At 40.2% G+C, this 17,670-nt stretch overlaps 1 protein-coding gene across 1 annotated transcript in view; it reads left to right on the top strand.

The window, feature by feature from the left end:
• Positions 1-17,670, top strand: part of DNAH14 (dynein axonemal heavy chain 14) — a 2,550,346-nt gene that overhangs the window by 433,702 nt on the left and 2,098,974 nt on the right. Inside the window, 1 exon segment of the mRNA XM_044060213.1 lies at positions 6,005-6,171. Coding sequence (XP_043916148.1) covers positions 6,005-6,171 — 167 coding nt within the window.

The following is a 17,670-nucleotide window of genomic DNA, read 5'->3' as shown; positions in this document are numbered from 1 at the left end:
TCGAAGGCGAAAATTAAAGTGGGAGGGGTCCTCTCTGATAATTTCTGCTTGAGCAGAGGAACCAGGCAGGGGTTTCTTCTTCCCCCTTTATTGTTTGCATTATATTTAGAACAATTGGCAAAGAAAATAAGGGACTCAGAAGTTCAAGGATGTAATTGGTATGGTAGTCAAGAAAAGCTGGCATTATTTCCAGGTGATATTATTCTGTACCTGACAAAACCAGAAAAAGACATTATAGTGTTGTGGAACATTTTAGGACAATTTCAGATCTTTTCAGGATACAAAATTAATGAAGCTAAAACAAAGGCAATAGCAGTAAATTATGTACCCACACATGGACTAGTTCAGGAATACCTATATTTATGGGGACATGATAAAATGAAGTATTTAGCAGTATGGATTAAAAATGATTCTAGTGTGGCAGACTAAACAAAAGATAATAACAAAACTGAGAAAATGGAAGCTTTGTTATATTTGTATGGATAGTTGGATACAAGCAGTTAAAATGTTTTTAGTCTCTTTAGTTTTAAAAACGTCGGGCATATTTTTGTCAACCAGAGGAGATGTTCTGGCTAGCAATTAATAAAGAGCTGAAGAACTTTATCTGGGAGGGGAAGACGGCAAGAGTCAATTGAGATAAGCTGATTCTTCCAGTAGAACAGAGCGGATTGGCATTACCCAGTCTGAAGGGGTATTTCAGAGCTACACAGTTAAGACTCCTATACATAGCACAAGCAGAAAAATATAATTCAAAGTGGAAAGGGATAATGATGAAACATGGGGGAAGCTTAAGAAACAAGGAGAGACTGGAATTTTGGATGCAGGCCTTTAAGGAGAGCAATAATCTTGCAGAATATTATATCCGCAGAAAGTATTCTGAGAACTAAAGCAACACAGGAATTGAGAAAGGAGATTCTGACAATAGGGCTGACTGCAATTATGGCTACAGACAATAGTCTAGAGAGGGCCAGAACTTATTGGAGGAAACTGGCAAAAGAACCAAGGTTTCGGGAGCAAATAACTAAAGAGGGAAAGATGATAGAATGGGAAGATGCCAAAAATTTATTTGGACTGCAGGTTACAGATTGCCTTCCCTATCAGGGATTGATGTCAGAGTATAGGCAGAGAGAAAGAAATGGGGGGGGGGGTCCTAAATGAAAGACCAGCACTGGTAGAATTTTTACTAGAATCTAGAACAGAAGCTGCTATTAAAAAAAGGAATAATTATTAGAACATATAAAATATTACATGATATAACCGCAGTGGTGGTCCTGCTCTCAGCTAGAGCGTCTTCTGCGTGGAGTCATGCGTGAATGGATGTACCTTCGTTGAAGGTTGTGCATTAGGGCTGGCAACTCAGCACGTAAAAATCAACTGCCAATCATTAGTGGACCGGAGTTCCACTGTGGCGACCCCTAACCGGGAAAAGCCGAAAGACGCAACAACAAGACGCAACAACATAAAATATTACACGATAACTATAAGAATCAATTTGCCGCCTCCAGTTTCCTCCCACATCCCAAAGACATGCAGTAGATGGATTGGACACTTTAAATTGGCCACAGGTGTGAGTGTGTGCGTGTGTGTGCCTTCTGTGGAAGGTTGGGTGCCGGACTGGCAACTTGACACTGTAAAACTCCACTGCCAATCATGGGCGGACAGATGATCCGCTGTGGCGACCACTAACCGGGAAAAAGCCGAAAGAAGAAGAAAAATAACTATAAGAATCAATCAGAAGAAGTTAGAAAGGATTGGGAAGAGAGATTGGATAAGCAATTCACAAAGAAACAATGAGAGGATATTTGTATGTCTGGGTCCACTTTGTAATTTCGAAATTCCACCATCCCGACATTCTAAATACCAATGCTCAGAACTTTGAGATTGTGGAATCTTGAAACCTGTCAGTGGAGATCACAGTACAGTGCGGAGCGGGAACATTACCCTTCTCTTCACTGTAGTACAATCTCGGTGTTTGTATATTTAAATTGTAGGGGGTGTGGGGTAAGATGTGTTGCTTGATGTATTTTTGTTTTATTTTATTTTTTTTTCATTCTGAGATTCCACAATCTTGAAGTTCTGAACGCTGGTATTTAGAATATCAGGACTGTGGAATTTCGAAATTACAAAGTGGACCCGTATGTCTCCCAAATATGCAACATAATCTAGAAGATTTGGTATTTTGCTTGGAAATGTTTACATAGATATTTTTATACCCCAAGTAGACTCCAGAGAATTTTTCCTCAGGTAGACAGTAAATGTTGGAGGTGTGAAGGGGAAGAAAAAGATAATTGGTAACATATATTTGGAAGTGCGGTGAGTTGGCAGACTTTTAGGATTCCCTATGGGATGCCCTGTCAGAGATGCTTGGTGGGCAGATTGGTCTGACGAGGGAGATGATTTTTCTCAGCTATGATACAGAATCTGAATTGCCTAGACATGGTAAGGTCTTGCTGTGTCTAATAATGAGGGCTGCCAAAAAAGCAATTACTAGAAAATGGAAATCAGAATCTAAACCAACTGTACTAGAAGTAGTGAATGTAGTAAGAGAGATAAAATAACTGGAATTGAGATCTTTAGAAAAGGGTAGGAGAAAACTACACAGGAAAAAAATAGGAATTGTGGGAACAATATATATATATATATATATATATATATATATATATATATATATATATATATATATATATATATATATATATATATTTTATATATATACATATATATATATATATATATATATATATACACACACACACAACACACACAAGGGAGGAATGAGGCCTAAAAGGCAGCAGGACTTAAATGAGCTATGTAATGTTTGAGTGAGAAGGATTGGGGAGATTATAAGTGATTTAGAATGTTTGCAACTGGAAGTGTGTCAGTATGGTTTGCAATGTAAAATGCTTGCGACTAGGATTGTGTTGGTATGGTTTATTTTCATTTATATAAATATTTGATTGTCTGTGTAGTGATTGATGGTTTAATGAAGATGTTTTTTTTTTTAAAAGGCAAGACTTGAGTAATTTATGTACAGGTTATATGATATATAGCAATATATGTAAAGTATACTGTCTGTTATGTTAATATAGTTTGATTACTTTTATATGAATGTAAATTTGCCTTTGTCGCAAGTTTCAATAAAGGTGTTTGGAAAAAAAAAACAAATATCTTTCATTTTGTGCATTTGCTGCCTTCAGCTCCTTTTTGCTTTCTGCTTACATCACTTAACTGTACCTTTTCTGCAAACCCAGAGCCTCCTTCCCACCTCTTTTATACTCTGTCTTTTGCCCTAATTGCTAAGGTTACCTTTCTATGTATCTACAAAACTGCGTTGGTGGTGCTGCGGTAGCATTGTCGCCTCATAGCAAGACGTTGTCCCGTTCGATTCTCAGCTAGAGCGTCTTCTGTGTGGAGGCATACGTGAATGTGGCGTGCCTTCGTTGAAGGTTGTGCATCAGGGCTGGTAACCCGGTACGTAAAAATCCACTACCAATCATTAGCGGACCGGAGTTCCGCTGTGGCGACCCCTAACTGGGAAAAGCCAAAAGACACAAACAAACCTTTCTATGTATCTACATTGTCCTTTTCTTCTTCCCTCCTCTCTGCCTCTTTCTAAGACAGTTATCCATAGCCCTACACACTGAACCTATGACCCCTCCCCATATTTTCTTGAGTTTTTTAATTTTTTCCAAGTCTGTATTTTCGTACATTTCTTCCTATCTCTAAAGCACACAGTGACATATCATTTTCTGGTAATGGCACCTTCACCTGGGCATTCTTGTCCACCATTCACATTGGTTAGAACTACTTTTGAAATTCCATCATTTTGGTATAGTCCCATAATTGTTGGCTCAAGCCTGCATAGTCTATAATATTCCAATCAGTTGACTTACAATTCAGCACAAAGGATTAAGGCTACAAACTACTGACAAGCTTCATCCTATAGTCTAGAGTTTGTTTCTCTCAGTATCCATATGCCAAGTGTGTGTCTGAGTAGGTCACTTACAATTGCAGTGCTTCTAAGTTCCCCCACAAAAGAGATGCTTGTGAGTTATAGATTTACCTGGTTAACAAATAAATAAAATACAAAAATAAATAAATAAAATCAAAACTTCTACTTTTTCTCTGTCCATGGAGTTTGGGATCATTTAGTCTGCTCCTGAAAGATTCAGATCTCCCAAGACTATAACCATTTACATAGGGTCACACTAGGCTAGTTGCTTTTCTGGGCCACTTTAAGCTTAATCAATTTCCCTCAAAGCTAAGAATCAAATCCTGCATCTTGTGTCTGTAAGGTAAACACCTTAACTATTATGTCAACCTCTAAACCATTTCCTTCTAGCTCCCTAATTTATTCTGTACTCCAATTTCCCATCCTCCTCCCTTAATGTATCTTATAGAGCCATGCTGTTCATTAGGCCACAAGTATCCTCCCCCTTCCTTTACCTTAACTGTTAGGGCATTTACCCTAGATTCTGACCCTGCTTCATTCTTCAGTCCCTTCATGAGCTGGTGCATCTCTCTGACCTCACATTTGATGTCCTTCTTTATGTGGATTGCTACTTATCTCTGTCTGTCTACATATTTCCTAGCATTCATGGACAGCCTACATTTGGGCATCTTCTTGTCCTAGCCCATCTCGTCACTGTCTCATTTCTGTGATGCTAGCAATATTTACCTACCCCTCCTTTATCACTACTGCAACTCCTTAATCATCTTACCTAGATTTCTTGAATTGTGTAGTAATGCCACCAATACATGCTTTGAGTCATTCTGGTTTATTCCTTTGCTATATTTCACATCTCCTGTTTCCTTCTTCATACTGTTTAAGTTCTTTCCCTCTTCTTCCTCTTTTGCATATGTTAAATGCCTTCTGATAATACAGGTCTGTATCATGAAATCAAACTTCCAAAATGTCGAACACCATAAGTTCGAATTTGGAAGATCAAATTCGGATAACATCGACACTTCATAACAGCGACTTTTTTCCCAGGGAAAAAATTTGCTGTTCCGAAAAACACACACATAACACAATCACACCAAACACCTTCAAAACCTACACTAAACCTAACATACACCACTATCTATGCACTATCCTTAACCCAGCCCTAACCCTAAAGTCCATCACTAGCTCACACTTACCTGACCCGCGCCCTTAGCCTAAAGTCCGTCACTACCGCACACTTACCTGACCCGCGCCCTAACCCTAAAGTCCTTCACTACCGCACTCTTACCTGACGCGTGCCCTAACCCTAAAGTCCATCACTATTGCACACTTACCTGACCCGCGCCCTAACCCTAAAGGTGTCACTACCCGTTCATACACTTACCTTGACCCGGTCTGAAAATGCCGAAGCCGCAGAAATGGCCAACTGAATTCTTTCCCTGGGAAAGAATTTGGGTTTCCGCGGCTTCGACATTCTCAACTTTCGAACTACCAAGTTCGGCCTTCCGGTATTCGGCGTTCACAACATTTGATTTTGTGATATAGACCCGATAATACATCTTAGTCTAAAGGTACGGTCATTTAGCTGTACCATTGCAACCTAGGTGTGATCATTGCTGTCCCTTCTGAGGTAAGATGGAGACTGCCCATAGCATAGAGCTGGTCCCTCTAAAAAGTTTCTCTTCCTCCTTGTATATGTTCCAAGCTCTTCTCCCTTGTCCACTGCCAATGCCAGTCATTATAGTCCATAATCCTTTCTTCCCCCATTGTGCTAGCTGATTATACAGGTGACACTTTTTGGTGCTAGCCTGACTCTAACTTGAAGACTCTGTACTTTCTTTTTATTGCTGTAGTCTTTAATGGGAAGTAAAGATGTTCTGGAATTATCAACAATTACGGTAAGTATGAGTGCTTTTATTGTACTACTCAATTAATTTTGGCTAATTAATGGCTTGTGTCTGTAGAAATTATCTGATAGAATTTTACTTTTTTTCTCCATATTTATTTATTTTTTTAATTTATATTCACTTTTTTCTTTTTTAGGATCTGAAATTGAAGGTCGCACAAGTCTGTGTTGAAATTCACAAAAGTGTTTCTGTTGCAGCTGTACAATACTTAGAAGAATTCAGAAGACACTGCTATATCACTCCAACTAGTTATTTAGTTTTTTTAGACACATTCAATCATATATTGGGAAACATGAAAAGAACCCTTCAAGGAGAAAGGTAAATGTCTAATTTCTGATGTTTCTTAATAAACTGGACTAAGAGGAAGGGTGTGTTCTTTCACAAAAGGTGATGAGGTTTGATCAGAGTCAAATCCAAATCCAGCATTAGGCATCCTAGACAATTGCTTACGACCCATGTTGGCTTGAGGGGGCCAATAAAAAATTAAATCTTCAGTAAATAAAAAAAAATGTGTGTGTGTGTGTGTGTGTGTGTGTGTGTGTGTGTGTGTGTGTGTGTGTGTGTGAAATACCCCACTTAGGGGGCAGACTACTTAAGTGACTGCTCAGAGCCAAGCCCTGCTCCTTGATTATTAGCAAGCACCTTAGATCTCCAGATCAACTGCCATGACTCCTTTATTTTGATTATTATTATTATTATTATTATTATTATTATTATTATTATTATTATTATTATATTGTTGTTTTTGTAAATCACTGGGATTACAGTCTTGCCAGTGTCAGTCATAGAGTTTTAAATTTGCTGTTCAGTGGTAGTGGTGCAACAAGTACCGTACTTGCCTTGGGTGCAGAAGGCTGTGGGTTATCTTCCCACACCAGGTAAATTGATTGCTGACACTACTGTACAGCATAAAGGAATGAGTTGGATGAGGTTTGAATGAGTTGCATAGTAACTGTAAACCTGTTGTCAGTTTGCTAGCCATTCCCTATTGGGTATCACCAGCATTTTTTTTTTGTTGTTGTTGTTATATAACATGGTCAATTTGTTCTTCAAGGGCAGCAGACACTGAATTTAAAGATGAAGCACTGAAATGCAAAGTTGTTTGCCAGCAGCATCCTCTTCGTTGGTTACAGATCTCTTTAACGTGGCATTTTTCAGATAACTTTTACTTCTGTAGTGACTGTGCATATTGACTGATGTTGGTGGATTATGACAGCAGTCTGAGTGGCCTTTTATGGTTGAAATGCTCCGAAATGGGTAGCCTTGTCATTATTGGTTCAGGTGCTTTTTATTTCACTGCTTACTGGAAAAATATTAAAAACTGCAAATTTAAAACAACGGGTGTTGCTGCTATATTAAAGAATATCATTTAATACAGTCATGAAGGTGAATCAAAGAACACGTGCATTTATGAATGGTCCTAAGAATTTATGCAGGGGGCCTATGGTTTGAAAACAAACCAATGGCATACTTAATCCACCACTGGCCAGATGCATTTTCTATGAATGTAGGTTTCAGTACAGTTTCAAGTTTCAATGAATGTGAAGAGAAGTTTACTGTTGCTCATGCTAAATCTGTTTTCATTGTGAGACTGTATTATTCTGTTTAGCAAATGGCTATCGGAGTTTGTGCTAGAAAAAAATTGAAATAAAGGTTTTAAATTAAATACAAATATCTGTAATCATTGTAGAATACAAAAATAGTAACCCAGAAAACAGCACCAAAATGATGACACTAGTCCCTTTGACTTAAATCTATATACTTTATTGCCACAGGATAAATAAAAACCATAAAACATAGTAGTTTAGCGCTTTCATCAAGTGAACATTGATTTCATCAGAAAGCGCTAAACTACTATGTTTTATGGTTACTAGTGTTGTTTTGCAGCACCTACCATTTATTTTTCTAGAATACAAAAATATTATGCACACTGACAGGTTTGAATAATGTTTTATGGTAACTGGGGGGGAGAGAGAGAGAGACAACTAATGGGACACTGGAATGGCTGTTGAGTGAGAATGTTGTAAGGTGGGTACATGTGTAGGGGGCCCTGATCCATTACCTTGCCAAGGGCCCCATTTGACCATGATCTGGCTCTGAGTTTGAATGCATGTTACATGCATGCTTGCCTTTATATAAATATAAATATATAAATGACTGGAATCAGTTTTATCTATTGTGCTTCGCCAGCAGTTTCTGCATTTGTTGCTTCTGTGGTGCACATCATATAAGTGACACTAGTGAGCACATTTTTAGTGTTTTTCCAGCTTTCTCCTGTTGGTTTCTGTTAAATATTGCTGTGATGCAAAAATGAGCAAAAGATTTAAAAAATGCAAGTATGGGACAAACATTCTATGACAAAACAACATCTTAGTTTTTGGAAAATGCTCACATCTCTGAGCACTGTAACATCAGTGCTGTCTTCAAGCCATCTGCATTAAAAGACAGAAGGAATAGGCTGGAACATGAGAAGCTCAAAGCTACTCCCACCCGAAATGTTGCTAGGACTGCTGTAACTTCTACTTCTGCTAACCCTCCTAAAACAGTAGAGGTTATGAAGAAGCCCAGTGACCATGCTTGAGAATACTGTAGGGAACCCAGAATAAGAGACTCTTCCCTCCTTCCCAGCTAACTTTATCTATGGACTCACATAGCAATCTTTCATTGATGGCTTATGAGCTTGCACTGTGGACCCCAGAGGCAGCAATGTCAGGTTGTTCACCTCTAAGAAGTCCATATCACTCAAATTGGGTTACAAGATGTGGCAGGACTTTCTTTCATTGCAGATCTTGTAATCTCAGGTCTCTTCCCCTGCTGACATTGGGGTTGATTCAAGTACCGTCATGTAAAATTGTTCTATTTCTAGTCCCAGACTTTTCTCTATGGGTCTTGTTAATGTCCTGGCTGCTTTTAGCCTACCGCTTGACCTATCTCTGCTGTTGTTGATGCTGGAGGATATGTCAATGTTAGCTGCAGTTTTGGCCCTGGAGTCGTAATCTTTGACATTGATGTTCCACCACCAGCACTGCTATTGGCAGTGGGGTCTTTAGCCACAAGACCAATGATATCAGGGTCCTTTCAGTGTGAAGACTGGGACTTGACTCTTCATGACCTTGACTGAGCTGTATGCTTTCAGGGCAAACCATCCTGTCCATGAGATTAGCATTGATGACTCCAGCACCGAAGAAAGTGCCACTTCAGATATTGACCTCTGCGGTCAAAACCATCCCGGTGCTTGACACTTCAGGGTTGATATCAATGTCTAGAGCTATGGACTTTATAACAGCCTTGGCTCTGGTGATGCAGTCTTCTTTTCATGTGCCTCCCTCAACATGGACATTTACCTTAACCTCTGATTTGGGATCTTAAATGCCTGCATTTTCTGGCTATCCACCTCCTTTCCTGTATCGGACAGCGTGACTTGGTAACTTTTTTTTTTCACAAATTTGGGAAATCCTTGAAATTATAAGAGTCAGGGCAAAATGATCCCCTGAGACTCTGCTTTTTGCCAGAATGCATCTTGGAGATGTCCCATGCCCTCCTCTTGGACGATCCTTTCAACCACCACAGTGGTTTGATGGATGGGCCAAACAGCATGGAAAAACACTATTGTGGTGGCCTCTGGGCTAGAAGTCAGAGAAGATCCTCCAGACACCTGTGGTCTGGACATATTTGGCACATATTAATTGAAGTGGATGCCACAGCAGCTGTGGTAGTGTTGAAGTCACCTATGAACCTAACAAGGACCATACTTCTTAGAACACAATAGTCCATTGAGTAAACAATCACATGCACTTGACATGTTAGAAAGTGAGTTTGTGGATTTTTTTCTTTCAGTCTGAGGAAAATAAACAACATGCCTCATGTTTCATAGTTCCAGGAGGTCCTAGCTCTGGAATAATTGTCAGACTGGGACCTACAAACCAAATTAAAGTCTCAGTTGTTAGCCTTGTGCTATATTTTGAATCTAGTCATACTCCTTGGTACTAGCTCTGAAAATTTCTAGCTCTCTGTGAAGGACTGGTAAACTGAAATCTGAAAACCAAGTTAAAGTCTCTGATATCATCCCTGTGCTCGATTTTGTATTTAGCAAGGCTCCTTACTCGCAGCACCATGAAGGGTTCAATGAAGGCATCAGACACTAGCATAGCTATTAAAGGCACTGCTTGGTTTTGTTTTATGGATTTTACCAAATATGTTAAAGCAGTTTCATAAAAGCCCCCTTTGAGAGAGCCTTATTGTTTACAAAAGCAGTAAAATCTGAATTGCAGGAGTAAGAACAAGAGGGCAAATCCTGCACTGATGTTGGTGTAAAGTATCAAGCTTCAGAATGCATGTTTTCCAGGGTGCCTTAAGACTCAAGCAAAAAAGATCAATCTAAGAGCCCCTTCAAGGCCAGCAAGGGATGAGCTTTTTCCCAAGGTTCATTTTAGTACCCAAGGAAGTCAAGGATCTTATGACTGTTCTGGACTTAAGTGAACTAAACAAGCTTGTTCCAAAAGATCATTTCATATATTTTTTAGTGCAGTCACTTCTTTCTTGTCTATTTCATAGGTTCATAGATTGGTACTAAGCTAACTGCCCTTGTGAGCCATTTTAAGCCTAGCCAATTATCCCTTGGGAGACTCAAACCTTGCACCTTGTGTTTGTAAGGCAAACACCTTAACCATTAGGCCACCCTCCCAGACTTCCCAGATTTGAAAGGGACAGGATGTACTGAAGAATGCCTACCTGTGCATAAAAGTAGCTGAGGAGCCAAGGGGTTTTCTCTTCTTCCACATTTTCAGTTTTGGACACTTCCATTCAGTCTCACCTCTGTCCCCAGAGTGTTCACCAAATGCATGTCAGTGTTTGCAGCACATCTAAAACTACAAGAGACTTAGATGACTGCCTCCCAGTGTCATGTACAATGGGTAGTCTCATTCCCTCAAGGTAGCATTTTCTGTCATTGTCCATTTCCTAAAGGATAACAGTCAACACAGCAAAGTTCGAGCTGATGCCCATGCAGGCCATCGCACATTACAAGTTGGGCACTCTGATTTGTTGAACATTCCTCCTGTCAAGCAAGGTTCTTTTGATTCATTCTATTGTTTTTTACATTCTTGAAGTTCTGAACGCTGGTATTTAGAATATCAGGACTGTGGAATTTCGAAATTACAAAGTCTCTTGGATTTTCTGAGCAAACATCCTCAAAAATATAAGAATCAAGACAGCTGGGAGCCTCTTGAGCCTGACATGTCTCTGTGAAGATCCTTCCAAGCCCCCAGCTCTTCTGTGTCAGCTACTAATGATTCATCTGCTGTAGAGTGGGGGGGTGACATTTTCAGGAACAGATGGTCCAAGGGGCATAGTCACAGACAAAGGTCTCCTTGCAAATAAATGTTATGGAAATTAGGGCACCTAGTAGGCATTTCAAGACTCTCTTCCTAAAAGTGCTTTTCCCATTCTCACCAACAGCATGGCTTCAGTATGGTATCAAAACAAGTAGGGATAACCCATACCTGTACCCCTCTGTTGTGAGCCCATGACAGTAGGAGAATGGACCTTTACAAAATAGTCACCATGTTAAAGTCAGCTATATCCTGAGAGAAGCCCTCTCCTTGGTGAACCAGCTCAGCCATTGCATGTTGATGCTTCAGGAGGTCTGTCAATCTGACTGTAGTCCAGAAACCCTTTTGGTGATTTGCTGTGACCTTTTTTTATCCCATACCTATATAAATTGTGCCTGTCTTGCTCCCTTGAGAAAACATTCCAGAGTTTCCCTCATCCAGAAGTGTCTCATGGGTCTCTTTTAGAGTTTTTCCTTCGTTTTCACTTTATTCCAAGATTTCTGGCATACCTCTCAACTGTACAGATTTCCACAGAATGTTCAGATTTTTGCTCATATTTAGGTCCATTTTTCAAAAAAATTGTTTTTTTCTGGCAAGTTAGTGTCAAATCATTAAAGATTGAAGTTAAAAAATAATGACAGACATTTGAGTTTCAGACTTTTTGTTTGTAAGAGCAATATTTAAAAATTGTCCCTATTTTTTGGGCCTTTGTCCCACTTTTATTTATTGCTTTGTACAGATTTCTTGCTCTAAGAGGTTGAGAGGTATGTTTCTGGTGAATGCCAAGATGCACCAAGCTAAATTAATCTTGATAGTTACCTTTTGGCATGGCACCTCTTATTTCTATTATGGTCTCACCTTCTGTATATTCCTCTGTGTTTAATGCCTGTTAGGAAACTTCTGGCATACCCTTCAGCTAGTCTCACCTGAACCTTCACTCCCTCCATCTAACTGCATGGTTTTCCCACTTCCTTTGATGGCTAGGGGCAGTAATACCTGCATAATGTGGCCCAAATTCTAATTTCTGATCAGAGATCAAACGCTATAAAGACATGTGAAAGTAAGTGAACTTGTTTTCCCATTTGCGCTGGTGCCTGGAGCATAAATCCTTTCACAGTTCCTCTTCCATTTATTCTTGATTATCTATGTGCAATACTCAATTGTGGGCTTCACTATTCTTCATTTAGTCCACCTAGCTGCTATTTCTAATTGCCATGAGAGTGAAAATTCATTATCATTGTCTTTGTTGAAAGTTTGCAATATGTTTCAAAAAGATTATTTTTGGCTGCTTAACTCAGACTTGGTTCATCTATGGGGTGGGATTCTTACTTTCATGTAAATAAGCTAACTCAACCATCCTTGGATCTGGCTGCCAAAGCAGATTTTGTGTTTACACATTTGGAGACTCTGTTCTTTTAAAACCATCAGTTCACCCAGGGGAACTGTTGAATCACAGACCTTGTCTGTTTATCTTCTTTACCAGTGTTCCACAAAGACAGTGTCCAGAAGAACAAATCCTTCCTTCATGCCCAAAGTTGCAACAGACAAATGTTGAGCAGTCCATTAACTTGTCAGTATTCTTCTCTAATTATCTAACCAAGGGAATATCTGTTGTAGTGTATGTACTGTATGGATGTTCAAACCAACTTAAAAATAGATGTAAGCAAATTTATCAGGAGAGAACTTCACCTTTTTTTTCATTTTATAAATAGAAATTGAGCAGTAAAGTGTAAATTAACTTTATGTAAATGCTTGTCAAATTGTATTTGATTTTTTAAACACTTTTATTGAATGATCACTTCTGACATAGACAAACTTATATATCCAGTGTTGTCTCTTTTCATCCGATTCAACTGTGGGTTGTCAGAGACAACCTCAGCACCAACTAGGAAGTCTTTGCTCCAGAGCTCCCACTCCTTCCCCTACCCATAATCCTCCGTGCTTCATCTCAAAACCTCAGATCTAATTTGCCCCAGAATATTTCAGATGCGGCTTCTTTAGCAATCAGATCCATCAGCCTCTCAGATCCATTTGCCTCATGATCGGCCTCTGTTTTCACTGGAACCATTGAGTCCTGGCCTACATTCACTGATATTACAAGGCAGGAGATTTTCCAGACCTTCATCTGTAGCTTCCTCCACTTGGTCTTACAGGAACCTCTCAGAACAGAAGATCGACAGGGCAATGAGGAGATTTCTGAGATCTCAGATTCAGCTCGGAGTTCTTTCAGTATTGTCACCTTTGAACATGCCAAGTATGGCACCAACTACTCATCCATTACAAATTCTGACACTGGTCTGCACTTTGGATGCAGTTATTTTGATGCCATTCTGTCCCAAGGTAACTGGGTTGGGAGTGATAACTTTCTCTGTTTTGACCCTAACTGCATCCCTTCCTCTGTCATCTCTGATGCACTCAGGGCTGGCAGAGCCTCAAGGCTGAGTTTTTATTGTCTGGGATCAGGAGGAGGTATCAACCCTGAGACACTCGGAGTAATTATTACCTCTCAGAGTTTCAGTGCTTGATAGCTCAGTGATGAGATCTGCTTCAGGGTCAAGTCCTTTTGGTTCTGAGGGGTCCCTTCCATATTTAAAGCCAAGGAGTTCCTCGGAACCAGTAGAAACCAGCACCATCCAAGCTCTGTGATGAAGTTGTCTCTCTCTCTCTCTCTCTCTCCATTATCATTGTGTTAGACAGGGACAGCCATAACCTAGACCCCAGGATGCTTATGTAATAAGCTACCTCTAATTCAGAACCATCCGATCTTCCTGCAGAGCAGGTACACCATAAACAGTTGTAAGTAGAAACACAAAGACTCATCTCTGGAGTCCGTCACTGATGACACAGATTTTAATGAAGGAGAAGGATCCCAGGTCCCTATCCGAAGGTGTCACCTTTGGTGAAATTCTAGAGTTGATGAAGCAGAAGCGGGATGGTTCATTGTTGATCCTTTTCTAGAGGAGTCTGTGTTCCTGGAGACCTTTGGTTCCTGCCCATCAACATCCTGGGTGGTACCCCCCCCTTGACCCCTTAGTTAACCAGATGGCACAACAAGCGTTGAAGGACCTGGATGTAGTGGAAGTCATGCCTAGAAAAGGCTGATAAAATCTTATCTGCCTCATCTGATAGAAAACACTGTACCAAAGGGCCACCTATAGATGCAATGGTGGTAACTGCAGTGACCAAAAAAAGTACTCTCAGAAGAGAGCAGTTTGGTCCATCCCCCTAGCAGTGAGTCATGGGCATTGGATCCTTTTGGGAAATTTACCTATGCTTCATCATCCTTTGCTTTCCAAGTGCAGAACTACCTAGCTCATGTTACTCAACTCCAGAGAGATGTGACTAAGAAGATTTCCAAATATTTCAAAGGGGTCCTGCCTACAGATATCCAGAAAAAGATAGAATCTCAGCTATTGACCCTACAGTCATCATCTAATGTGGCTATGTGGCAGATTTCCAATGCAGCTAATGGAACAGCGAGAGCAGCAGGCATTGGCATTACAGTCCACCAACATGCTTGGGTGTGTCTTTGTGACTTCATGGAAAGTTTCAAGATGTCTTTCAATAATGCCCCCTGTGACGCCCATGCCCTGGCCCAGAAATCAAGGAGCCTCAATCCTTATCACTAACACCAGAGAGGGTGTCTCATATAGGAGAAAGGATAACAAATACACATAGTAAAGTGCAATTTCCCTTAAGAGCACACAAAGATCACAGTCAGTCTGGGGCTGGTTGCTCCCTTGCTCTCCAGGTCCCCAGTAAGACTCCCCACTGGCACAGCTATAGGGTCCAGATCTCAGCCTAGCTGGCAAGCTAACCTGCAGTATCGTCTCTATCGAACCAGTGTGACACATGCACACACTTTGAGATAAATATTTATAGAACTTCACAGACACTCCTGGGAAAGGCTGACACAGATTTTCCAGCTGTGCCCCTATGCCCAGACTATATGGTAGTAATTCCTGCCACCACCAGCTAATAATTATCAGCTACCCAAAGGCCCTTAAAAGGGTGTCCAATTATTACTGTGCAATATTATTATCCAATTGGTAAGTGTGACTAAACAGTCTTAAGGCTTATTAGAGTGGCTTTGTACAATACACTCTATAAATATGCAATGTACTCTAGAGCTTAACTTATCTCTACATAAACCAGCCACAGTTGAAAAGGGTTTAAAAATATTTAATAATAAGTACTAAAAACACAAGACAATACTACTACACCACAGTGCTATTCAAGAGTTCAGAGATCACACAGAAACTTAAAATAATTCAGTAGCACAGTTCTGACATAGCAGAAAAACACTTAGTCTAATCTTTTCTAATTCCTAGATATTGCTACAAGAAAAAAACACTTTTAAGATAACTTACTTAAGAGAGCATAAGGCAGTGCTGATGAGTTGAATGTCCAAGATCAAAATGCTTGTAGTCTCTCTCTCTGAGCAATAGTTATTAAAATCACTAATAAACATTTCTGCAGGGCCCTCCCAGATTACATTATTTGACACTTAGGTTTCCCAGTATACGCATTACATCATTTTGACACTTAGCCTGGGGCTCCCAGGCCAACAGGCTACATTATTTAGCAAGTTAACACCTGCTCAGGAAGCTACAACAATAAAAGATATTTCACATGTACACTCTAGTAATTATTCCTTAAGTTAAAACAACAGAAAGAATGTGCTAGCCCAGACAGGCTGACTCCGAGCTCTACAGCTCAAAGGATAGATATGAAATAATTTTAACTTCAAAAGAAAGATTTGAAATGCTTGACTTAGTTTTCCTTACAGCAGATGGCAATGTTGGTACAATCTTGAAGTTCAACATTTTACAGTATTTTCTTTCATTTAAGAACAAGCCTGTATTTTACATTTATATTTACAAATGACAGAATTATGTATCAAATTCTATTTGGCTAGGCTGGCAGCCTTCACCCATCTCTACCCAATCTTCACATCACCTTTGATAGGTCCACTTTATTTGGACTGAAGGTAAAAGAGACTTTACAAGTCAGCAAGATGGTAAGACCCTCTCTGATTCTACACTCCTCAGAGATCTATCTCCAGGCATCAGAAGCCTGGGAAGAAGATGTGGTTTAGGAATTCACAAGGATCCTACCAAGACTTTTCTAGTGATAGGCCTTCCTGTGGCAGAGGGGGAGGACATCAAAACGGACATCACCCAAGCGGCAGAAACAGCAGAATCATGGTTTCAGAGAGCCATTCTCCATGAAACCCTTTTATTGCCCCTGGCAGATTGCCTGAATTCCACACCCTGGAGGCAGTCAGGGGGTGTTTGTCTTTGCACCCCATCATCTGGCAGAGCATAACAATAGACTCCTGGGTGCCAGATGTTATTTCCAGAGGCTACAAAATTCCATTTTCTCTTCCCCCAAAATGAAGAAGACTAGTTTTCAATATTCCACCCAGTCAGCAAGAATTAGTAGCAGAAATTTTAAAGCTACTAAAAAAAGAGTCATCCAACTGGTCCCCAAAGACCAGCAAGGATCCAAAGTTACTCAAGCTTCTTTTTAGTTCCAAAAAAGAGAGATGACCTCAGACTCATTTTAGAACTGAGTTATTTAAACCAGTTCATGAGACAGACAAAATTCCAGATGGTCACAATTCAGTCCATTTTGCCTCTGTTGAGGAAGGACATTTGGATGTACTCAGTAGATCTTAAGGATGCATACTATTACATAAAGATAGGGAGATGTTTGAGGAGATTTCTCCATTTCCGATCAAGAACCTATCATTTATCAGTTCAAAGCTCTGCCCTTTGGTCTCACCACAGCCCCAGGCTGTTCACCAAGGTAATGGCAGCACGACACCATCTGCTGGGGATCCAGGTCTTTCCATATCTAGATGATTGGCTCCTAACAGCTGCCTACAATCCTATGTTGTGTCAGCACAGAGAGCTCTTGCTCCAGTTACCTCAGAGGCTTGGTATTAGTATCAATTGGGAAAAAAGTCAACTCACCCCTACTCAGATTGGATGCCACCTAAATACAATCTCTCAAATACTCAGCCTACCACTTCACAGAATGCTTTCCATCCAGATGACAGCTTCAGCTCTACTAAAGCATCCTTTCCCCCAGTAAGATCAAAACTTTGGATACCTAATGGCATCCACTGTACTACTGGCACTATTAGCAAGATTCCACATAAGAGTTCATTAATGGACACTAGCCATACAATGGTTTCAGAATCATCGCCTTCTCCATGCAAATATAAGAAATACTCCAGTTTGCAGAAATCATGTATCATGGTGGATAACATCCCTTCTCTCACAGAAGGTCTCCCCTTTGTGAGGGACCTCCTGGCAGCTGTGGTAACCATGGATGCTTCCCTCTTAGGGTGGGAGTGGTCATTTTGAGGGAAAGACTGCTCAAAATTCATGGTCACAAACAGAGTCAAATCTTCACATCAACATTCTGGAGATGAGAGTGGTCCTCCTAGCATTGCAGGCCCTTCAGGATCCTCTCCCCA

This window comes from Protopterus annectens, chromosome 1.part2, assembly GCF_019279795.1.
Source record: "Protopterus annectens isolate FY-2018-M chromosome 1.part2, PAN1.0, whole genome shotgun sequence".
In the NCBI taxonomy this organism is placed as follows: Eukaryota; Metazoa; Chordata; order Ceratodontiformes; family Protopteridae; genus Protopterus; species Protopterus annectens.
The sequence above is the reverse complement of the archived record's forward strand: the minus strand, read 5'-3'. Positions and strand labels throughout refer to the sequence as shown.